The sequence below is a fragment of the Dreissena polymorpha genome, chromosome 10 (assembly GCF_020536995.1).
Source record: "Dreissena polymorpha isolate Duluth1 chromosome 10, UMN_Dpol_1.0, whole genome shotgun sequence".
In the NCBI taxonomy this organism is placed as follows: Eukaryota; Metazoa; Mollusca; class Bivalvia; order Myida; family Dreissenidae; genus Dreissena; species Dreissena polymorpha.
This window is the reverse complement of record NC_068364.1, coordinates 59664610-59690440: the sequence shown is the minus strand read 5'-3', so window position 1 is coordinate 59690440 and position 25831 is coordinate 59664610. Positions and strand designations below refer to the sequence as shown.

The window sequence follows — 25831 nt, the reverse complement described above, 5'->3', positions numbered from 1 at the left end:
GCTAATCTTGAAGATCAAATATCAGAATGGGTTTGCCATAATGCAGACCCTGAGCTACTCTTGAAGATCAAATATCAGAATGGGTTTGCCATAATGAAGACCCTGAGCTACTCTTGAAGATCAAATATCATAATGGGTTTGCCATAATGCAGACCCTGAGCTAATCTTGAAGATCAAATATCAGAATGGGTTTGCCATAATGCAGACCCTGAGCTAATCTTGAAGATCAAATATCAGAATGGGTTTGCCATAATGCAGACCCTGAGCTACTCTTGAAGATCAAATATCAGAATGGGTTTGCCATAATGAAGACCCTGAGCTATTCTTGAAGATCAAATATCAGAATGGGTTTGCCATAATGCAGACCCTGAGCTACTCTTCAAGATCAAATATCAGAATGGGTTTGCCATAATGCAGACCCTGAGCTAATCTTGAAGATCAAATATCAGAATGGGTTTGCCATAATGCAGACCCTGAGCTACTCTTCAAGATCAAATATCAGAATGGGTTTGCCATAATGAAGACCCTGAGCTACTCTTGAAGATCAAATATCAGAATGGGTTTGCCATAATGAAGACCCTGAGCTACTCTTGAAGATCAAATATCAGAATGGGTTTGCCATAATGAAGACCCTGAGCTACTCTTCAAGATCAAATATCAGAATGGGTTTGCCATAATGCAGACCCTGAGCTACTCTTCAAGATCAAATATCAGAATGGGTTTGCCATAATGCAGACCCTGAGCTACTCTTCAAGATCAAATATCAGAATGGGTTTGCCATAATGCAGACCCTGAGCTACTCTTGAAGATCAAATATCAGAATGGGTTTGCCATAATGCAGACCCTGAGCTACTCTTGAAGATCAAATATCAGAATGGGTTTGCCATAATGCAGACCCTGAGCTACTCTTGAAGATCAAATATCAGAATGGGTTTGCCATAATGCAGACCCTGAGCTACTCTTGAAGATCAAATATCAGAATGGGTTTGCCATAATGCAGACCCTGAGCTACTCTTCAAGATCAAATATCAGAATGGGTTTGCCATAAGGCTTCTAAGCACCCAAAACTGCTGAGCATGAACAGCCGCTCACTCTGTTACTGACAATCACAAATACCTCTTCAAAATTCTACGCACATCATATATTAAACACTTCACTTACCTAATGATTATTTCATAGATTATCTATCCAGATTTGTTCCATATATATTTATATCCAATGGCTGACAGGAAGTAAGCAGAACTTCCCCGAAAATTCCTCAAAAACAAAAACTGGTATGTTTATATGAAGCACTGAAGATGGCTTCTGTAAAGTACTCAAGAAATGGACCATGAAACACTTGATAGGTTCACACAGGCACTCTGCAAATCTTCCAGGTAAATCTTGTGTTAGGATGGATCCAATTACAAGATGGATGGGGGCACGGGAGGGGGGGGGGGCTGTACAGCACTGGGTATTTGTGTTTGGGCACATTGGTGCAAATGTAAATTAATGTAGGATGATTGCGACGTTAATGCTGCACACATAGGAAAGGCCAATATAGACATTCCTGGTTTTAATAATTTACATTAACATAATTAATCTTAAAAAGCATTGCCGCATGCTCAGTCTTCTGTGTCATCATTGCTTGAAAAACTTAAAACATAGTTTTCTTCTGTCATAAAAATGGTTCAAGGGCACATAACACATAAGTGTGTGGATCACTCAGCATGAAAAGTGTCTTGCGCATCAACACTCCATGGGGATGACATATTTTAGGTATCAATTTAATAGCTTAGACATGTGGAAGCTATTCGATCCACAAGTATAGAAGACTTTTAGCTGGGGCCATGCCCAATTCTTATTTTAATGGAACTCGGGAATGTGTTGGTCACAGGGTATGACAAAAATCCAACATTCAACCTCCATGCTTTGAAATACTTAATGTTTCAATTAAATTGCTTGAGATATTTTAAAGTCGTTCACTCCACAAACATATTGTAGTGCTATTATATACCTGTTTGAAATATGTACGAAATACAAGCTTTATCAATCAATGAGATGCATGTCAACAGAAAACCAAATCAGTATTGAGCCTTTTGCTGTTTTTCTTTTATTACCATACTAAACATTCTACTAATAACCTCTTTTTGGAACAAGAAAACATGGGTGTATTTAAGTTTAGTCAGGCGCTCAAATAGTTAAACCTTTCTTTCTCAGATGCAAAGTGAAAATGACCTATGTAACTCGCAGTCAGTTCAGGTTTTATGCTGTTTGCTACTCATCAGTATTTTAAGGGTAGGAATAAAGGCTTCAAAAATTGAATCTAATACGAAACGTCTTTACTTTAATTTTATTTTCTAAGGGACTACAATTAAGTCAAAAGGCATATACTAGTCATACAGGGTTAACTTCAAAGTTCTGGCAAAACAGTACCACTCACACATGCTCTGCTGTACAGTAACCGTGGAAACCATGCCAACCCTGTGCTCACCTGGCACAACCACCACAAGCCAGGTAAATGTAAGGTAGAGTAGACAAGGCATGTGATTATTGCTGCAGGCTACACACCACTATATTTACATAGGCTGGTGGCAACATGTCACTCAATTAGTCTATTGTTTTTCAGGCCACATGAATTTTCTTTAAAACATATGTAAATGAATAATCGTTACAGATTCAATAGCTAACAAGAATTACACCTTCTATAATAGGTGTTGTCTTTCTTTAAGGTAAAAACAGAAGAGAAAATTTGAAATTTAAACACACCTCACAATTTTGTAAAGATAAACAAAGCTTCGAATGTAACTTGACATAGATCATCCAACCCCCCCCCCCCCCCCCCTCTGAAACAATTTTTTTAAGATTGATTCACAAACCCAGCAACTCTGCTTTAAACACCTTTAAAATTTCAATGAAAAAGAAAACCAGCCTGGGAACAGGAAGTGGTAAAGCAAAAGCAATGGATTTTAACACCAGTCTATATCAAATTACATCCAGAGAGACAAGAGATTCCAGAAATAGATTTACTGTTAATATGAGCCTTCTTTTGGTTACACTTGGCTTATTACCTGTGCGTAAAGTGTTGTTCCCGATTAGCCTATGCAGTTTGCACAGACTTATTTGGGACAACATTTTACACATGTAAAGAGTTTTTAGTTTAAAAGAAGTATATTATTTAAGAAAATCCAGTTTAAGCGAAGAGTGTTGTCCCTGTTCAGCCCGTGCGTAATGCACAGGCTAATCTGGGAAGACACTTTACAAACATGCATTAAAACTCCTTTCCCCAGCCCAAAACAATTAATCTATTTCAGTAACATCCTGAGAGACAACTGTTTCCAGAAATAGATTTACTGTTAATATAGTAACCATTTTATCTGGCAGAGCTTATCAGTCATTGAGGGAAATGAGAAGCAGATTTTTGCCCTAAGAAAAACATAAAATGCACAGGTTAGTGCAGAACTAAGATATCTGAGGAATGAATAAGCAACATATACAACTGCTTTACACTGAATTCTGGTGTTGCGCTACCTGTGTATGCCAGTAGAGAATGGGTCTTGTCCAAACCATGCTGTGATGGTGATGTCTGGACGGGGCTATTAATTATGTATCCTCATTGTTTAGTCACTAAGATTCATAAGTTTAACATTGAGGATTCATTTATAAGTCATTATTATTCTCCAATGGTGAGACATAGTGTTGTAGGTAGGTGAGAGGTAGAAACAAGTTGTACATTGGGGCCAACTATTTAGAGCAGATTATATAAGCACCAGGCTCTAGGAAAACAGGGCTTAACTCATGAGCATAAAGTATTGTCCCAAATAAGCCTGCGCAGTCCGCTAAACCTAATTTGGGAAAACACTTTTTCGCGTACAGTGGATTTTGGTTTAGAAATAACCATCTTTGAGACAAAAGTACCCACAGGCAAATTCATGATTTTATGAAAAATTCCTTACAAGCATTAAGTGTCGTCCCCGATTATAGCTTGTGGGGACTGCATAAGCTAATCTGGGGTGACAATTTTCAGCACATATGCATTAAGCCTGGTTTTCCTACAGCACGGATCAAATTCTTGGGATGGTAGAACATTTTTCATTTCATTAAGACCATGAGTCCTTTTTCCTAGACACCTTGGCATTAATAAATGATTGATTGGGGAAGAAAACATAAAAACCCTGTTGGAGCTCAAGACAATCATGAAATAATGCAGATAATGTAATATTCCCTTCACCATAAAAAAATGACAAAACAGAGTTCAAAAGATAACCCCCTTTTACAGGGGACTATAAATTGTGTTGTAATCTGAAATTACCCTCTAATCCAGGGTGGTAAAAGTGCCAGAGATTTTAATAAGTAGCAATCAAATTTCCTAAACATTGCAAATTATTTTGTACAAATCACAAATTAGAACAGCTGAAAAGAAAAATGAGAAGCCAAAAAACATCCTCCTTACATCAACAAATGATATCAGGTTATTTAAGATAATTGGCGTGGCGGAAGGCTGTCAATTATGCTGGTATTTCCAACCCTCAGCATATCATTTCACAAGGATTTCACTTTACTCCCAACAGGTGCCAAATTAATGCATTACATCAACAGATTAATTTACTTGTCAATTAAAAGCTGGAATGTGTTGCAGGATTTCAACTGGAAAGAAAACTACCTGAATTTTAACCACACAATGTCAAGCCCTTGTGCCAGCTAAATGTTTGTTTCTACCTTTAGGTTGCACCTTGTGTTTTATATTTTCTTGTATCTGGGGTTATTGACACACTAAACAAATACAACCATAATGAATGTTGTCTCTTAAATAACAATACAACCTTGGCAGGAATCTACAACCTTGTATAAGAAGCACACCCCAATCCCGGATCACTGATGTGGAACCACAATTTCCATTATCCCGGATCAGATTTTCCCTGAATGGGATAACAATTCTCTGATTTGAGATAACATTTTCCCTGATCTGGGATCACAATTTCCCTGATTTGGAATTACACTTCCAATACTGATCAAGGATCATTCCCTGATCCTAGATCACCATTTCCATGATCTGGGATCACAATTTCCATGATTTGGGATAACAATTTCCCTGATATGGGACAACAATTTCCCTGATGAAGAATAATAATTTCCCTTACTTCTGATAACATTTTTCCTAATCCATAATTAAAATTTCCCTAATCAGGTACCATAATTTCTCTGATCCTTTATTCTTTGATTTAAATCCAAATCCTTGATTTATGCAGAGGACACATTTTTACAGGAGAGCATGAGGCCCAGTGATATTCATACCTCAAATGATTGAAATAAATGATAATTTTCATGATTGCTTATATACTTAACACATACTTTTTTATGATACAAGAATAACATCTTCAAATCATCATGTACAATGTACAGGTAATTTCCTTCCTTTGGAAAAGTCTCACAAAACTGGCCAAGAATCATGCAAGGTTGGTACCATCAAAATTTGCAGACAATTTGCTTGAAGCCATAAACTGTTCTGGGCCAATGAATGTTGAAAAGATAAAATGTTGTTCAATTTCTGCCAACTGACTTCAAGATATGCTCAATTGCCTCCCAATTCCTCATTTTTCATCCCTTTAGAAAGGAAACAGAGATACCAAGGTGTATTAAAGAGTCCATGACTTTGAAATAGAGCAACACCAAAATAATGGAGAATCACCAAAACCTAACCCAAGAACCAAATGGAAATTTGTTTTTGTATTAATAAGAATATCATCTTCAATTGTTAAACAAATCATCAATTCCTTCATGGCATTACTTTAACACATAAATATAATCGCTGGTTTGTTATAACTTATGTTTTTGTTATTGTTTTCTTCAGTAAATGTTCTTCAACCAGACTTCCCTAAGCTTCACAGAAAGTGTCAGACTATCTGCGAAAATATGTCTGACCAAGATGAAATCCACAATGAAAATTCCAAAATTAGTTATCTATAACACTCTAGGGGCACAACACAGCTTTAAGGGGCCAAGGGATTGCATGCTTCCTGAGAGTTTGCCAACTGCCTTTCCAAAGTGCCAAATGTGTTCTGATATAAAAAGACAAAGATTTCAGGGGCTTAAGGGCAAAGGGATCGCATGGCACCTGCAAGTTTGCCCTCGGCCTTTTCAAAGTGTCCAATATGTTATCCATATTCAGGGGACAACCCCTGCGAAAATTTGTTCTAGAAATTGGAATGGTTCTGGAACTGTTCTAGAACACCAAGAACAGTTCTAGAATGTTTCATATTCATGTTCTAGAACTTATGTTCTGGAATTGTTCCAGAACAGTTTTCTAGAATAGAATCTTAGTTCTAAAACTGTCCCAATAATATATAAAAACATTTTTAGAACATTTCAAGGACAAAATGAGTTCAAGAAATTTCTAAAAATGTTCTAAAATGTAGTTCTAGAACACATTTAGAACTCTTTAAGAACCAGTAAGTTCTACAAAAGTTCTAATGGGGAATAAAAAAACACATATAGAACAGGTCTAGAACCAAGGTTTACAATTGTTCTACATATTTAAAATAAACTTATTCAGATAATTTGACATTAATTTTAAATTAGTAAGTTCTACAAAAGTTCTAATGGGGAATAAGAACACATATAGAACAGGTCTAGAACCAAGGCCTACAATTGTTCTACATATTTAAAATAAATATGTGTAACAGTGTGATATTACCTCCCTTTAAAATGTTCTTTCTTAGATTAATTATACTTATTGTTTATATATAATGTTAATGTGAACAATAGTATACTTATTTTCTAATTGTGTAACTATTTAAAGTATATTGTTGTAGTTAAATAAAGTTTATATATTTTCTTATATAAACTTTATTTAATAATGGAAGTTAAAATCAATCATCCCACCAGTTGGGCAAGGTATTCAGGTTATTCCTGATGAATAGTTCTCGGTTACAAGTTCTGAAGGGGAACAATGTCCTAGAACTGTTCTAGAACATTTGTTCCAGACTTACTTGAAGCAAACCTCATGAACTGTTCTAAAACTGTTCTAGAATTGTACTGGAACACATCAACTGGAACTGTTCTGTAATCATACTGAAAATCTTATAGAATTTTTTAGGAACAGTTGTTTAATGTTAAATGATAATAATTTCTAGAACAATTGTTCTAAAACAGTTCTGGAAATTTATACAAGAACAATTCTGGAATAGTTCTAGAACAATGGTTCAAGAATTGTTCTAGAAAAAACCTTCAGAACTGTTTTAGAACTATTTGTTCTACAAATTATTCTCATTTAACGTTCAACAACTGTTCTAAATCATTCTAGACCATTTTAAGGATGATTCCAGAACACTTCTAGTCATTTGTTCCAGTACAATTCTAGAAATTTTATAGAACAGTTCTTAAACGTTTCGCAGGGGAAAGATTTAAGGGGTCAATGAATAACATCTTACCTGTGAGTTTGCCGTCGGCCTTCCCAAAGTTCTCGTAGGAGTCCCATCGTGTGAGAGCCTCAGTGGAGTCGTCAACAGGAACAGTGACGTCTGACTTGAAGTCCGCCACTGTGAAACAACAAAACACAGTGTTTTATGCATTTGCATATAGTGTCAGCACAGGCCAATCAGGGACAACACTGGCCGCCAAAATTTAATGTTGGCTTTGAAGGGACTATCTTTAAAAGAAAATTTGCATGCTGCACAGGCAAATCTGGGTTGACACTTTACTCTCATGCATAAAGCCCAATTTTCCTAGAACTATGCTCATTTGTTCAAACAATTGAACAATAAAGTTAACCGTCATACCAATTTACAAGATTGTAGGTACAAGCATTCTCAATGTATTGTGCTGAAATGTTTTTCATTTTGTCTTTAATTTTTGAGAGACGCAGCATCATTTAGTTTAATATTTGGATCATCGTTTTGCAATTGCAGGATGACATAATGTTGGTTGTGAAGATCCAAACTACATAGCCTTGTAGCATTCATGTATTTTACCATTGTGATGGTTTCTTTTACTTTACTTATGACATCACTCAGGTAATGTGTTGCAAGGATGGAATGTAACGTGTTTTGGCATCTGTCACTGAGATGACATAACACCGCCTATTATTTACTGTTTCCTGCTTAAAGGCAAGGTGGAATTGGCTATAAACAGACAGCATGTTTGCTGCTCATCAGTATCTAAGGGTTGGAAATGAAGCCTTTAAACTTTGAATCTAGTAAGAAAGGTCTTTAATTGTATTTGATTTCCTGAGAAACTACAAATGCGTCGAAGAGCATATCTCAGTGGCACATGTCAGCGGGATCTCATATTACTGTCTAAAACAATTGTTAAATGTCAACGTATAACGTAAAATGAAACTCACCTTGTACTAAGCCTTCTGAATTGTTTCCAAAAACAAACTCTACTTTGCCTGGGTCTGGGAAACGCGCATCTGGAAAGAAACAAAGCATGCATGTTACAATTTAGCCTAACTCTGTGAAAAGGGTGCTTAATGCATGTTAATAAACAGAAAAGCACATTAACACAATTATTCAACACTTTCAAGACAAACATAGACTTGCATATCACATTAACCTTTATCTGAGCTTTGTTGTTTTGAATTTGAAAAGGACGAGTTAAAATTTAAGTTGTAGTGATGAGAAAATCTTGATACTAAAACTTAAATATTTGTGTTTATCTCAAATTATGTAACTAGATTTATGAATATTTTTCTAACAATATAGTGTAAACCAACAATTAATTTATCATGTAATCAAGTTCTTTTTTAACCTGACAAATCATATACTATGTCATAGAACAGTACGCAAACATAACCCACAATTTGTCACATAATCAAGTTCGTTTTTGCTGAAAAAATCATACCCTTAGTCACTATGAAAAGTACACATGCATAACCAACCATTTATCGCGTAATCAAGTTCGTTTTTGCTGAAGACCAGGGAATTGTGGGAGATGGCACAAGTGTGAAACTGGCATCCCCATATTATCTCCCTTTGACCGGCGTTGTTCTTCTTGTGGTAGCACTTAATGAGGATGTCGCCGCGCAGGGGAATTCCCGGCGATATGGAGATACAAACTTTCTGCATGTTGTCAGTTACATTGCTGAAATGGAAACCATGCAAACGATGTCAGATGTTCATACCAAAATAACCAGTTTGTGGAGTATGTTGCTGAAAAGTAAACCATGGTAAGATTTGTTTAAGTTTTAGAACATATATTGTTTACAAACATTTCAAACAAATGGAAATGATGTTGGATGCTGATATTTTAGTTTGTGGAAGAACTTTTTGTCAATGTTATGTACTCAAAATATAGATGTAGTTGTCAACAATTATGCTGACATGGTAACCATGGTAACACTGTAAGATGTTGCTTTGGTGGAAACTTTTGTATAACATTTATTTTGAATGTTAAATTCTCAATTTTAATATAATACATGAGCCCGGTTTTTCCGTCCAGCACTTTTTAGTTACATCCCCAAAAAACATGTAAAATATAAATTTTATGAATGTATTTGAAAATGTTGTGGCCATATTGATAAGATTAACATAAAACTTGTTGATAAATATCATAAAACTACCAAGTTCTACCCTGTTAGTACAAAACTTTGTAACAAATACAAGCGGATTCTGGACAAAAAGGTATACCTTTTATAGTGGACATGAGTTCCTGTTTCCATCACTCTACCAAAAAATCTTGAGCTACTTACCTTTATTTCAATATTATCAATAAAGGTTATTTCTTGGATATAAAACTTAAAAAAGGCACAAACCTAGACAATTTTTAGTCAGACAATCATTATATTTTATGAATTGTGATGTAACAGTTTGTGTCCAATATGTTACATCTTGAAGTCAGATCTCAACTGTTTTTACATAACTTGTGTAGTGTCTACAAATGTTTTGATAGGAACAAGGATGCCGTTTATTTCAACGAGAATATTTTAAGATTTTGTATACAAATCATGTTTGCTAAGTGGTGTCCAATCTGTTACATCATTGACTTTAAACCAATATAACTTGTCTGTTTTTGCAAAATGCCTTAACATATTATTTTTTTCAATTTATTAAATCGTAGGACTTTCCACAAACTCAGCACTGAAATAAAATTTAGTGGTTAACACACCAGCTTAATTTTCACAAAATGTTGGACATCAAGCTATTTATGATGTAACCAAAAAGTGCTGGACAGAAAAACCGGGCTCACATATCAAATTTGATTTTCTGTTATATTGCTTAAAACAACAACCATACAAAAATGTAAATTAGGCGTAAGCATTCTTGAGTTACCATCCAGAAACCAGTTTACTATTTCGAGTCACTGTGACCTTGACCTTTGACCTAGGGACCTGACAATCAAAAGGGGTCATATGCCAGTCATGATCAATGTACCATATGAAGTTTTATGATCCTAGGCGTAAGCATTCTTGAGTTATCATCCGGTAACCATTTTACTGTTTCGAGTCTTTGTGACCTTGACCTTTGATCCAGTGACCTGAAAATCAATAGGGTCATCTGCCAGTCATGATCAATGTACCTATTTAGTTTCATGATCCTAGGCCTAAGCATTCTTGAGTTATCATCCTGAAACCATCTGGTGGACGGAAGGACAGACCGACAGACCGACCGACATGTGCAAAACAATATACCCCCTCTTCTCCGAAGGGGGGCATAAATATTGCAATAGTTTTTAAAATATGTAATATATATTATGTAAGAGAGGGTTTATCTTTCATTGCATAACTAACCAGAGAATGTAAAAAAATACAAGTGGTGTACTTATTTACTTTCTGCTTTTATGCAACATGTGCTCCATAAAATTGTGCAACATACCTAAATTTGACAAAGAGTTTACCAACTGTTTTTGTCAACAAGCTTTTAACATTCTTGAGATTACAATTTTTTGTTTCAAGTATGCATCACTGCACACACAAATCATTTAAATAGAGCCACTTACATAGCAACATGTTTTACATCAATCTTAATGTGTGTGTTCATAGATGCATAACTGCATACAAATAGCACTTTAATTGAATTTATTATGCCGAAGAACGTTAATGAATTCCTGTAATATCATTATTATTCATAGGACATTAACTTTCCTTGATTTCATGGATTGACCAATCCACAAATTTTACACAAAAACATTGAAAAATGACCAACACATCTTTGTCCAAATTCAGAAATCTGCTAATTTACATGTTCTCAGTCTGCCTAGGCTTATCAGGGACAACACTTTCCCTCTAACCCTTTGCATGCTGGGATATTTGTTGTCTGCTAAAATGTCGTCTGCTGAATTTCTAAAATTAGCAATTTCTTCTACTTTTTTCAAAGAATACTATCAGAATAGCAAACAGTTTGGATCCTGATGAGACGCCACGTTCTGTGGCGTCTCATCTGGATCCAAACTGTTTGCAAAGGCCTTCAAAATTCGGTTCCAGCACTAAAAGGCTTAAAATGGGTTTTTCGTTAAAACAAAAAACAACATAAAAGCAGAAAGTGTCATTCCTGATTAGCCTGGCAAATCTGGTCGACACTCTATGCACATGCATTAACCCTTTAAGTGCAGGAATCGAATTTTGAAGGCCTTTGCAAACAGTTTGGATCCAGATGAGACGCCACAGAACGTGCCGTCTCATCAGGATCCAAACTGTTTGCTATTCTGATAGTATTCTTTGAAAAAAATCGAAGAAAATGCTAATTTTAGAAATTCAGCAATGACATTTTAGCAGACAACAAATTTCCCAGCATGCACATGCATTAAACCCTATTTTCCCAGAGCATGACACATATTATTTCATAAAATGATTCCTACACAAGTGGGAATGCTTGAACAAGGTACATGAACTGATCCTGAACCATTGGAAGCTAAATAAACCAGCCATGCAATATGGCACCATACATTGGTACATGATATTAATACATAACCTGCCAAAGCTGCCTCATCAATCATTCCACCATACCAATGCATTGGGACCCCATTGATCAGTTGCATGATTAGAATGAAGAATGAGCTGCAATAGGCAGAGTTTGATAAATTCTTAAACATCGAGCTGCAATAGGCACAGTTGTATAACTTCTTCACACTTATTTTCATTATACAGGGATTGAATAATGGCCCCATTCCAATACTGATCAAGGAGATAACTATGTTATCTCATAAAATTGCCTTAAATTTTTCGTAAGAATAATATCATTATATCATATGTTGAAGAATTGTTTACTATAAGGTCCGACAGATAAGCCTGTGAATTCCCCGGCTAATCAGGGACAACACTTATCACCTAGACTGGATTTTCGTTAACAAGATACTTCCTTTAAGCGAAACATTTCATATAAGCAAAAAGTTTCATCCCTGATTAGCCTGTGCAGTCTACACAGGCTTATCTTGGACAACACTTTACAAACATGCATAAGGCTCCATTTTCTCAGACCTTGCCCCCAAATCTATCCACACTTACTAGACGCCTGAGGTGAATATTGGATGCATTCCTTGGTAGACCTTGATGAAGGGCCGACATCCCCCGCGTTCATCAAAGTTTGGCACCCCGTGGATCAGGATGTGGTGAAGGTAGAGGGCACTGCTGTTGATCTGGATTGCACCGGAGAGAAGGCCAGCAAAGTAGTGAACGTACCTAAATCACAGGAAAAGAAGGTAACGTAAAGTGTTAAGTCCTTTAGAAAGTCAAATTGAATTTAATGTATGTATGTATTTCTTTTGACCTTGCAGTCACGGATAACCCATGAAAGTGCAAGCACTTATTTCCAATGGGGTCCTTTGGTTTTTGCTGAAGAGACAGCAAGCAGAAGAGACAGTATTGAGCTACAAGGAATCCGGGTGCAATACCCTAGCTCTTTGCGAATAGATCCCATGGTTCTTTTAAGTGCTCAGTGTATAGCACCGATAGAATTACCTGGGTTTCATACCAGTACATCTCTAGTTGGGTGGGAAACACTTGAAGCATTTCTGAAATTTCCAGTGCCCCAGCCGGGAATAGAACCGGGGACCTCTGGAATGGTACACCAGAGTGTTACCACTCGACCACTGCACCACCCTAAGACCTTTTGTACTAGACTCTAGCCTTAAAGGCTTCATTTCCGACCATAAGATATTGATGAGCAGCAAACGGCATAAAACCTGAACAGACTGCAAGTGACTCAAGTTACTCGCAGGCTGATCTGTGTTTACGCTGGTTGCACATATCAACTTTCACTGCGTTTCTGAGCAGGAATTAACATAAAAATAAAAAATGTTGAGTATAACAAATTAACTTAGTGGTCATTTGATCGTTTTGCACCTTATATATTTTAATGTGAAGTTCTGAAAAATATAACATTTTTAGTCAGGACTCGTATCAGGGTATTTGCTGTGTCAAAAGAATCTCAAACAAATTATCCAAGATCAATTAAATGAATTTTTTATTTGCATATATTTATTTGTGTAATATATTTATATACATATCTTGTGGAAACGGCAGGCAGACTGTTCATTATAAGTTCTAATTTTAGTGCTGTAGTTTTTTTTATCTCATCAGAGGTAATATGATATTATCTCATGATAGTATGAATCAAAACAAGGCACTATACAATTCCTATATCATAGCAATATTTTGAACATCAAGGGAGGCAACTTTGCTTACCGTCTCTGGGAAGGCTGAGGTAGTCCCCCCAATTTGTCGTCATAGAAACGCTTCATGGCAAACCTGTCGAGAGCCTGGTCAGCACTGAAATAAGAACAAACAACTTAGACATGTTAAGAATATTTTTTTAAATGCTTTTACAGGTATTGATTGTCTATTTAATTTTTACTTATTAAGTCATTTTTCCAAAAATTTTAAACTCATTTTTATATGTTTACAGATCCACTGGAAATTTGTTAATGAGACTTGCTCTGGAAAAATGGGGCTTTAACCTTTTGCATGCTGGGAAATTTGTCGTCTGCTAATAGTGTTTTTCCCAGGCCATTTTAGCGTGGCGAAAAGCCACGCCGCCCTCCTGGATCGCCACTCTGCCCTTTTCAAAGGCAAATTTCGCCACGCGCCCTTCTTTTCAAAGGCAAATTTCGCCACCCGCCCTATCGATAACATCTTTATTGCCACGATCTAACTTGGTCCGCAAAATCAGCTTCCTTGATTGTCTGTGACGCTCCGACTGTGCTTGATTTACTCGAGAGACGTCAACATCTAATCGACTATATTAATCGAGTAGATTTAATCTATAACTGTGCTCGATTTATAGGTAGTCACGCTGACTGCTCCAAAGCTGTGAATTAGTCATGCGTGAATAACCCCGTGTCAGTATCAATCGATAATGCCGGAGGCTATGTTATACCAAGCGCCCCTTTTCGGTCGGCAATGTGTACTACTCCACGATAAAATCATTATATCAGAGACTTTTGATGAAAAACTCGATGCTATTCTCGTGGCAATTGTGCATTGCGTGCATTATTCAGTTATATCAAAACATATATTTTTACGCATAATTACATTTAAAATCACAAACAAATTTATTCTTTATCGTTTTCGTCTTTAAGATAATAAGATCTAATTATTGAAATAATTACTGAGACGAATACTAAATTAACAAAATGCGAATTGCGTATACGATTTAATGTTGCTATGCGCACCTGTCGCTTACATCATTTGACATTTTATCAACATGGAGGACTATACAGAATTAAATTATGACTCAGCAAAAATGGCAAATAACGTCGTAAACGATCGAATTAACGATGGAGATTATACTTTAAGAAGAAATTAATGAAATGTCTGTGATAATCAACGATGCATAAAAATGTTTAAGATAGCAACAACATTATTTATTTGTAATCTACTCGGTGGATGTCACGGTAACGAGTGTTTGCATATTGTTAGCGATCAATTTACTCGCAATGTTATTTTAATCATCTGTCAAGATTATTGTTAGACAAGGGACAAAATTGTCACAAAACCAGGTTTTCATTGTGAAAAAAAAATCTGATAAAGGGAGAAAACTCAAACTGAACTTTTGAAATGAACAAACAAAATTAACCCCCTTTGTAAGTTTGTTTTTTTAAAAAAATCTATTTTTAGTCGTGGCGACCTTGACATTGGAGATATTGACGTGATTCTTTTGTGCGACACACCGTCCCATGATGGTGAACAAATGTGCCAAATGATTTTAAAATCTCACAATGAATGACATAGTTATGGCCAGGACAAGCTCATTTATGGCCATTTTTGACCTTTGAACTCAAAGTGTGACCTTGACCTTGGAGATATCGACGTAATTATTTCGCGCGACACACCGTCCAATGATGGTGAACAAATGTGCCAAATGATTTTAAAATCTGACAATGAACGACATAGTTATGGCCCGGACAAGCTTGTTCCGCCCGCCCGCCAGCCCGCCAGCCAGCCAGCCAGCCCGCCCGCATTCGCCAATCTAATAACCAGTTTTTTCCTTCGGAAAACCTGGTTAAAAATGGGATAAGACAAACATGGTTTCATTTATATGTTAGTGGATCTGTGTATAATCAGATTCATATGCATATATTGCTTTATTATGTTTTTCGTGCTGTACAGTTTATTGAAACAGCATGGAACTTAAATGCACATTGCAAGGTAAATATATTAATATAAATCATAGTAAGTTAAATACATATATAACCATTAAATGTGCTTGTTTATATGTTATTTTTTCCACAACTGCCTCTGATGCGATTACATGTTTCCTCGTAATTCAGGTATTCAGGGAACGTTTTTGCCCTTTTTTGCCTAAACTGCGCGCTAAAATGCCCTTTTTGAAAGTAATGCGCCATGCCCCTTTGCCTTCCTGGGAAAAACACTAGCTAAAATGTCGTCTGCTGAATTTTTAAAAATTAGCATTTTCTTCGATTTTTTTCAAAGAATACTATCAGAATAGCAAACAGTTTGGATCCTGATGAGACGCCACATTCTGTGGCGTCTCATCTGGATCCAAACTGTTTGCAAAGGCCTTCAAAATTCGGTTCCAGCACTGAAAGAGTTAAGAATGCACTTAAAGTGTAGTGCTAGATAAGCCTGTATATCCCCACAGTCTCATCTATCTAGGACAACACATACCAGTGTTTATGGTATTTTTCATTTAACGAAAGTCTTTTTAAAACTTCAATCCTGTTAAGGCTGAAAGTGTTGTCCTTGATTATTATTTGTGTGGACTTCATTTGCAGAATTAAACAAGTTTTAGCTAATATATTATAGAATACTGTGGGAGAGATGGCTGCAAGAATTTCATTTCTTTTTTCTTTTATTTGACATGTTAACAATAATTAAGCAGATGCTCAGATCGGTTACATGTAACTTCTTAAATATACCATGCTTTCAAAAGATATATAAACAATAAACATGTATGCTTTAACACAAAACCAATCCAATGCCTGAATTATAATTCACATGAACGATCATTTGTTAAACGAACCCCCCCCCCCCCAAGAAAAACACATTGTTTTAAACTTTGGGAGAATGTGAGCTCTAACTGGGAGTTAAGCCAAGCCCCAAACATACCTTGCACAAATGTTACTATATCTCATGTACGCGGCAATGATGACCGCAATCCTCCCCCGCCCACCCTTGCAGTGCACAACGACCACATGGTTCACGTCTGAGCCCATCCATTGGTCAATGGCCTTGCAGATACTACAGAGTCTCTCCAGGGGAGGGGCCAGGTTGTCAGGCCAACCGTAGTCGACGACCTTCGGGCAGTGCTTAGACAGCTCAGGCTTCTTCTCAGAGATGTTGATGACCTGTGAACATAATGATGTGCTAATCAAGGGTTTATCATATAATTATTCTACAATAATTCCAATATTGACAAGATAATTGTGAACTGTATTTGCTCATGCTTTTTCTCAGAGATGGTGATGACCTGCGAATATAATTGAGCTGCATGATGCAAAAATGAATATGACATAAGACCCATTTTTCCTTGTTGGGGCTAAATCATGCCATGCATGGTTATCAGGCAAACCGTAGTCGATCACCTTCCAGCAGTGCTTCGAGAGTTGGGGCTTTTCCTCAGAAATGTTGATGACCTGCATATGCAAATGACCTGCTTCATGCAGAAATGGGTCTTACTATGAACTATCTGTGTCATGGGAACATGGGTCTTATGCCAGTCATGCAGTCTGGTCAGAGACTACCCTGACTACAAATGAGACCAGGAAGCCTTGCAAGACTTCATAGCAGACAGCACAGCTCCTGAATGCGCAGGCTGGTCTTTAGCTACCTCATATGGCTAATATGTAAATGACCCAGTTCAATTATCTGTTTTTTGAGGGGTTTTGGTAATATGTCTTTGTAGCTCACCAATATTGACAAGATACTTGCCATCAGTATAAAAGTACATTGCATGCTTGAATAACGCCTTTTATTCTAATCAGTTTTGTTTGTTGACATGTTTCCCATAATAAATGGTAGAATAACAGTTAGTAATTTGACATTCTTATATCTTGTCAACCCGATTACAGTACAAATACTCATGAATGAAGGTGAGGGTCACGTTCATGTTGTCAAGCTATAATCTGGTCTAGAATTGTTCATGTTGTCAAGCTATCATCTGGTCTAGAACTGTTCATGTTGTCAAACTATCATCTGGTCTAGAATTATTCATGTTGTCAAGCTATCATCTGGTCTAGAACTGTTCATGTTGTCAAACTATCATCTGGTCTAGAACTGTTCATGTTGTCAAACTATCATCTGGTCTAGAATTGTTCATGTTGTAAAACTATCATCTGGGCTAGAATTGTTCATGTTGTCAAACTATCATCTGGTCTAGAATTGTTCATTTTGTCAAGCTATAATCTGGTCTAGGATTGTTCATGGTGTCAATCTATAATCTGTTCTAGAATTGTTCAAGTTGTCAATCAATAATCTGGTATAGATTGTTCATGGTGTCAAGCTGTAATCTGGTCTAGAATTGTTCATGTTGTCAAGCTATAATCTGGTCTTGAATTGTTCAAGTTGTCAAGCTATAATCTGGGCTAGAATTGTTCATGTTGTCAAGCTTTAATCTGGTCTAGAAATGTTTATGTTGTCAAGCTATAATCTGGTCTAGAATTGTTCATGTTGTCAAGCTATAATCTGGTCTTGAATTGTTCATGGTGTCAAGCTGTACTCTGGTCTAGAATTGTTCATGTTGCCAAGCTATAATCTGGTCTAGAACTGTTCATGTTGTCAAGCTATAATCTGGTCTAGAAATGTTAATGTTGTAAAGCTATAATCTGGTCTAGAATTGTTCATGTTGTCAAGCTATAATCTGGTCTTGAATTGTTTGTGGTGTCAAGCTGTAATCTGGTCTAGAATTGTTCATGGTGCCAAGCTATAATTTGGTCTAGAATTGTTTAGGTTGTAAAGCTATAATCTGGTCTAGAACTGTTCATGTTGTCAAGCTATAATCTGGTCTAGAATTGTTCATGTTGTCAAGCTATAATCTGGTCTAGAATTGTTCATGTTGTCAAGCTATAATCTGGTCTAGGATTGTTCATGTAATCGAGCTACAATCTGGTCTAGAATTGTTCAAGTTGTCAAATTTTAATCTGGTCTAGAATTGTTCATATTGTTAGGCTATAATCTGGTCTAGAATTGTTCAAGTTGTCAAGCTATAATCTGGCCTAGAATTGTTCATACTGTTAAGCTTTAATCTGGTCTAGAATTGTTCATGTTGTTAGGCTATAATCTGGTCTAGAATTGTTCAAGTTGTCAAGCTATAATCTGGTCTAGAATTGTTCATGGTGCCAAGCTATAATCTGGTCTAGAATTGTTCATGTTGTCAAGCTATAATCTGGTCTAAAATTGTTCAAGTTGTCAAACTATAACCTGGTCTAAACTTGATCATGTTGTCAAGCTATAATCTGGGCTAGAATTTTTCATGTTGTCAAGCTATAATCTGGGCTAGAATTGTTCATTTTGTTAAGCTATAATCTGGGCTAGATTGTTCATGGCGTTAAGCTATAATGTGGTCTAGAATGGTTCATGTTGTCAAGCTGTAATCTGGTCTAGAATTTTTCATGTTGTCAAGCTATAATCAGGTCTAGAATTGTTCATGTTGTCAAGCTATAATTTGGACTAGAATTTTTCATGTTGTCAAGCTATAATCTGGGCTAGAATTGTTTTATTTTGTTAAGCTATCATCTGGTCTAGATTGTTCATGGTGTTAAGCTATAATGTGGTCTAGAATTATTCATGTTGTCAAGCTATAATCTGGTCTAGAATTGGTCATAAGATACAATACTTTTGGTTTCAACCATCACTCATGTAAATGGCCTGCTAATGCACCCAGTCGTGCATATAAGAGCATGGTTCTGGGAAAACAGAGCTTAACACATGTGGGTAAATGTTGTCCCAGATTAGCATGTGCAAACTGCGCAGGCTTGTCTGAGACAACGCTGTACATGTTTATGGAATTTTTTGTTTTAAGGAGTTCTCTTCTGAACAAAAAGCCAGAATAGATGGAAAGTGTTGTGCCTGCATGATGAGCCTGTGCAGACTGCAAACTCAGAATAGTAATCATTGCTGTGTGGTAGGACCAAGGATTCCAATTTGTTTTTGATGTTGTTTTTAAGAAATGCAAAAGAATCTATATTTTTCTTATTTCTAAAAGCTATAAAAAGATTGGTTGATAACATGGCAGTAACCATGGATATCAAAATGGTTCTTGGATCTAACAGCACACCTGTTCCCTTGCAATGGATTATCTGGCTTATGAGTTCCGCCACAGATATACTTTACATGCATAAATATCAGACTGCCCGGTGAAAGCATAACTGTATTATATGAATACATGCACAGAAAACGGATAGCCCGTTCTTGCATTCAAGAGCTCATAATTATACAGGTATTAAAATGCCATGTAATTATATACCAAAAAGATGTACATATTTCCATTACGATTATGCAAATGACCAATAAATCCATGCCGGTGTGTTTAATCCTACTTATTTCAATCAATGGGTTAAATTACACTAACAATAAATCAAGTAATGCCTTGCCTCTTTTAGACCATCTGATAAGCAATAAACCCAGCATTAACTCTTATATTTAGTTGATCTCCTTCATGCATAAAATTCAACTTAGATCACGCTTTTGTTATATATTTTAAGCTTTACCTGTAATATTTTGATAAAACTAAATGAACAATGATATTTTCTATTTGATTAAGTATAACTTTATCTTCTGAAAAAATTAAGTGTTCCTAAATGAAAAAAAGTGAGTAACGTTGATCATAAGGTATTTGCATTTACAATAAATGGGTTTCATAAACATTAATTATTTTGACCACCAACCTCATAAAGAATTTTCCCAACTAGAAAATACAAAATAGCTTCCTATCCAAGCCTTATTGAGACAAAACAGACCAATCTGTTTGCTACAATTGAATTGGGCCATGCTCTGTGAAAAGGGGGTTGAATTCTTGTGCATAAAGTGTCATCCAAGATTAGCCTGTGCAGACAGGCTTACAAGGGATGACACTATGCTTTTTTTCTTTTAAAGAAAGTCTCTTCTTTAGGCGGAAAGTGTCATCCCGGATTATCCTGTGCGTACTGCACAGGCTTAACTGGGACAACACTTTACACACATCCATTTAACCCCCTTTCCACAGAGCATGGCCCAGTTGCAAACAATGCTGTCACATCTAGACCAGAAATCAGTGCTGTCTCATTTATTGATAAACTGTTATGATTATTTGATTTTTCTAACACCGTAATTGATTTTTGCGTGGGATATTTGCAAAGGAAGACAGATTATGGACTCTGTCACAAGGGTTTTGCTCAATTACCAATCTTAAATAGGCAATAAGGATCTCCTCATAATGGCGTTTAAAGTTAAATGTATTGTGGGAGTTTTCCAATTAAGGTAAAGTGGTTCATGCCAACTGCATGTCAACAGTTTTGTATTTTTGTTATTTATCTGATTTTGATTGTGTTTATGATTGAATGTCAAAACCCCAAACATCCGTTTATGTCATTTAAAAAAGAATTGCAAAATTGTGTATGAAAATAAAGTGTTAGAAGGCAGTATCAATTCCATGGACCATTTTTATATTGTGTGTGAATTTGATGTTTGAATGCATCTATCATGTTTTAAATGGTTAAAATCTTTGGTATTGCATATATCATGTGTTCAAAGGTTGAAATCTTTGGTATTGCATCTATCATCCGAATGCTAAATGAAAAAACATCATTTGTATGCTGAATCACTTTATTCTTACAAAACAATCCTATACAGAAAACCTAATAGCATTATTCACCCTTTCCCACTCAGAAGCAAAGTGAAAATGGCTTTTGCAACCAGCATAAAACCAGAACAACATGCGAGTAACTTGCAGTCTGTTCAGGTTTTATGCTGTTTGCTGCTCATTAGTATCTAAGCTTAGAACTGAAACCTTTAAAACATGGATCTAGTAAGAATGGCCTTTAATAAAATTTAACTTTCAGAGGGACTACAAATGCTAAAAATATGTATATATGTATCTATGTATCTAAGTGGTAAAGGGTTACCCATATTTACCTCAAGCTTAATATCAATGCCTTACCAAGTAATTTTCCCCATGTTTAGTTTTCAGCATCCGCGATACCTCCTTTAAATTATATTTGTACGTGTTCTCTTGCTCTTCCGATGCGAATGACATTGCTGAAAAATAAAAACACTGGTTATTTAACAAGTTCAGTGTCGCCCAAAGCACCGGCAGCCTGCTATTTCACTGGTTACCAACAATCTTGGAGCCGCCTACTTTTCCCCAAAATATAAATTCAAAACAGTGAAAAAAAACGCCCGTTTTAGTTCTAAGTGGCTGGCTACTTTGAAAATATAACTGGCTACTCAATTGTTTTTAGAGAACACTGCAACTTCCGATTAAAAATTTATATAACAAACAAATCAGTGTCAATGTGTTCATGATTAAACTAATTGTTGTTTTTCTTTGGTTGTTTGGGTCCCTTTCCATTGTAACATTTAACACCTTTTCAGTCATATATGGTGATCAATTGTTTACATGGTGTAATTCATATAATGTGGACAGTTATATAAAATAGTGGTCAGTCATAAATGGTGGTCCGTATAAGTTTAAATCTATTTATTTTAGCTCGCTTGAATCGAAAGCCCAAGGCTTATTTAAAAACACTCTCAAGTCCGTGTCTTTGGAAGAAATCATTGATATCAAAAGCCCAAGGCTTATTTGAAACACTCTCAAGTCCGTGTCTTTGAAAGAAATCATTGATATCAAAAGCCCAAGGCTTATTTGAAACACTCTCAAGTCCGTGTCTTTGAAAGAAATCATTGATATCAAAAGCCCAAGGCTTATTTGAAACACTCTCAAGTCCGTGTCTTTGAAAGAAATCATTGATATCAAAAGCCCAAGGCTTATTTGAAAACACTCTCAAGTCCGTGTCTTTGAAAGAAATCATTGATATCAAAAGCCCAAGGCTTATTTGAAAACACTCTCAAGTCCGTGTCTTTGAAAGAAATCATTGATATCAAAAGCCCAAGGCTTATTTGAAACACTCCAGTCTGTGTTTTTGAAAGAAGTCTACAGACTCCTCCGCCCTTCTTAAATCAAAGGTAGGGGAACATGGCCTTAGAAGTAATTTCATTACCAACATTCCCCCAAGTTATGTGGTTGTATTGGAAATTGAACACATGATCTTGGAATTGCAATCAGGCTTTGTACTGCAGGGCTAGGCGGCCATTATAAAATACTCTCCCCTTGTAACACGTCTACCACTATAATACTCACATATGATCCTTTCAGTGATGTAGACCAGGTTCTCTCCCCTTGTAACTAGTCATTCACTACAAAGTACTCACCTATAATACTCTCCCCTTGTAACAACACAGCAACTACCCGCTACTCAAATATAATACTCTCCCTTTGTACCAATTCTGCCACCACCTGGTACTCACATATGATCCTCTCTGTGATGTAGACCAGGTCAAGGATGCAGCTGTTCTCTCCATCCATGTGGTCCCTTCCACTAACATTGTTCATGTTGGTCGTCATGGTGCTGGGGGACCTTGCCTGGCTTATACCAGGCACTGCTTGCTGCAAACACACACTCAGTATGAGACCAGAACACAACCAGTGCTTTGTGAAAACAGGGCTTAATGCATGTGTGTAAAGTGTTGTCCCAGTCTGCACAGGCTAATCAGGGATGGCACTTAATGGATAAACTTTCTTTTCGCTGGGATTAGAAACTTCCTTCAAACGAAAAATTCCATAATAGAGGAAAGTGTTGTCCCTTATTAGCCTGTACTGTTCCAAAGCTAATCTGTGATGAAACTTTACCCACATGCATGTTGGTTGTCATGACGCCTGGGGACCTTTCTTGGCTGATACCAGCCACCACTTGCTGTGAACACACAATTAATTTATTCTTTCCTGCTCAGAAGCAAAGTGAAAATGGTTTTATGTTGTTTGCTGCTCATCTGTATCTTACAGTAGGAAATGACGGCATTAAAACTTGCATCTAGTAAAAAAGGTCTTAAAATTTTATGTTATTTTCTTAGGCTGCAAAGGCGCCAAAAGGAGTATCTGAGCAATGAAGGAGTTCAGTGTGAAACAAGTGCATCTTATACAGCCCTTTACCACTTAGATACCTATTTTGACGCATTTGTAGTCCCTTAGAAATATACATTTGATTAAAGACTTTTCTTACTAGATTCAAGTTTTAAAGACTTAATTTCCAAACCTTAGGTACCGATGAGCAGCAAACAGCATAAAACCTGAACAGACTGCAAGTTGCACATAGCCATTTTCACTTTGCCTCTTAGTGGCAAAGGGATAGGCATGTCAAGAAGAGGCTAGACACTCAAAAGGCTCCTTGGATTTTATTTCATCAAATTAAACCTTTATTAATGTATGTTTAACTTGATTGTGTCAAGCCTGAGGCTTATTGAAACACTCTCAAGTCTGCTACCAGTGAATAACAAGTTTTTGGTGTATTTAACGCTTTGCATGCTGGGTAATTTGTCATCTGCTAAAATGTCGTCTGTTGAATTTCTAAAATTAGCATTTTCTTTGATTTCAAAGAATACTATCAGAATAGCAAACAGTTTGGATCCTGATGAGACGCCACGTTCTGTGCCGTCTCATCTGGATCCAAACTGTTTGCAAAGGCCTTCAAAATTCGGTTCCCGCACATAAAGGGTTAAAGAGATCTAAAGAATGTTACCACAGTGGGAATCAACCCCCTGGTCGCTAGCAGACAACATATGCACTGCCACTTCCTTTTATGTTAGCAGCAATGTTATAAGGCATCATGCCTTCAGAGAAGTTAATATAATTCACTTTACCCTGAACTGAATTTAATCGTACTCAAAGGATTTTATTCCCTCTTCTATATAATTTGTACTCCAAAAAGTCAAGAAAAATACCACTTTATTCCTAAAATGAGGTCAAAAAGCCCCATCCCCATAAAGTAGAAAAAAAAACTAAAAAGACACAGTTGTTTTTTTTCCCAATATTTTTAATAATTCATAACTTATTATGTTAATTAATAGGGCAGACAAACAATTTTACGCGCTCATTAATATTTTGGTGAGAATACATTGCATACACAGGGGTAATCAAGAAGGCGAGGTCCATGCCGAGACAGGTATTTTTCGTTGTATTAATATTCACTCTATATCTCGCCTTTACTAACTGCAAAATTTCTTAGCAGGATGACATAATTAAAGCTCCGCTGAAAAAATCAGCAGGGAGAAACATCAAGATATATAGCTGATTTAATATGAAATACACGTTTATCACTTTCTTACTGATATGGCTATGAAGTGACCAACATTTAAAAATTAAATAAAAGTAATAAAGGGAAAAAAACAGAGAAAACTAACTGTCTTGACATGCACATCGCTATCTTGACCATCCCGTGATTACCACCTCTTAAATACAGTGAAAGTTAAAGTATTTGTCAGACTCTAATTTTTTTGTTCGTCCAATAATGAAATTTAACAAAATCTCGTGGTCAAAGGTTATATAAGACATAAAACAAAAATCAATAATTTTAAAATTCAACTAGAATATTTAATTTTAATTTGTCCAATCGTCAGGAATTATGAAACATTATAAATGTTGTAACACATTTGTGTACTGTATTATGTTAAAAGATGTCACATATAATCATAGGGCCAGGCTCTGCAAAACCCTGGCTTAATGCATGTGCATAAAGTGTCGTCTCAAATTAGCCTGTGCGATTTAAACAGGTAAAAAGGGGACATTTTTCCCTATTATTGTATTCATTAAAAAAAATATCTTCTTAACCAAGACCAGTTTAAGCAGAAAGCGTCGTCCCTGATTAGCCTGTGTAGACTACATCTGGGTTGACAGAAAGCGTCGTCCCTGATTAGCCTGTGTAGACTACATCTGGGTTGACACTGAACGCACATGCATTAAGCACTGTTTTCGACAAGCAAGGCAAAGCTTTACTTACAACTTTTGGGTAACCAGAGAAGCTGTGATTCAGGGTGTCGTCATGGTTCTGCAACAGACAAAGTAAATATGAGCAAACCAGTCATAACAATTATAACTAAAATATATATAAGTCTCACACTAGGAAAACCAAGTTTAACCCTTTACCACTTAGAAACATATTTAACCCTTTACCACTTAGATATGTATTTAACCTTTTAACACTTAGATATGTATTTAACCCTTCACCACTTAGATATGTATTAAACCCTTCACCACTTAGATATGTATTTAACCCTTCACCACTTAGAGATGTATTAAACCCTTCAACACTTAGATATGTATTTAACCCTTCACCACTTAGATACGTACTTAACCCTTTACCACTTAGATACGTATTTAACCCTTCACCACTTAGATATGTATTTAACCCTTTACCACTAAGAAACATATTT

At 36.2% G+C, this 25831-nt stretch overlaps 1 protein-coding gene across 19 annotated transcripts in view; it reads right to left on the bottom strand.

The window, feature by feature from the left end:
• Positions 1–25831, bottom strand: part of LOC127846924 (tensin-1-like) — a 363784-nt gene that overhangs the window by 129513 nt on the left and 208440 nt on the right. For all 19 annotated transcript variants that reach the window (XM_052378347.1, XM_052378349.1, XM_052378348.1 and 16 more), the window contains 9 exons: positions 25399–25446; positions 22874–23012; positions 21507–21604; positions 16481–16719; positions 13598–13681; positions 12419–12592; positions 8858–9060; positions 8321–8389; positions 7410–7517 (listed from right to left, as the gene is read on the bottom strand). In XM_052378347.1, the coding sequence (XP_052234307.1) occupies positions 7410–7517; positions 8321–8389; positions 8858–9060; positions 12419–12592; positions 13598–13681; positions 16481–16719; positions 21507–21604; positions 22874–23012; positions 25399–25446 (1162 nt within the window). The remainder of the gene's footprint in view (positions 1–7409; positions 7518–8320; positions 8390–8857; positions 9061–12418; positions 12593–13597; positions 13682–16480; positions 16720–21506; positions 21605–22873; positions 23013–25398; positions 25447–25831) is intronic.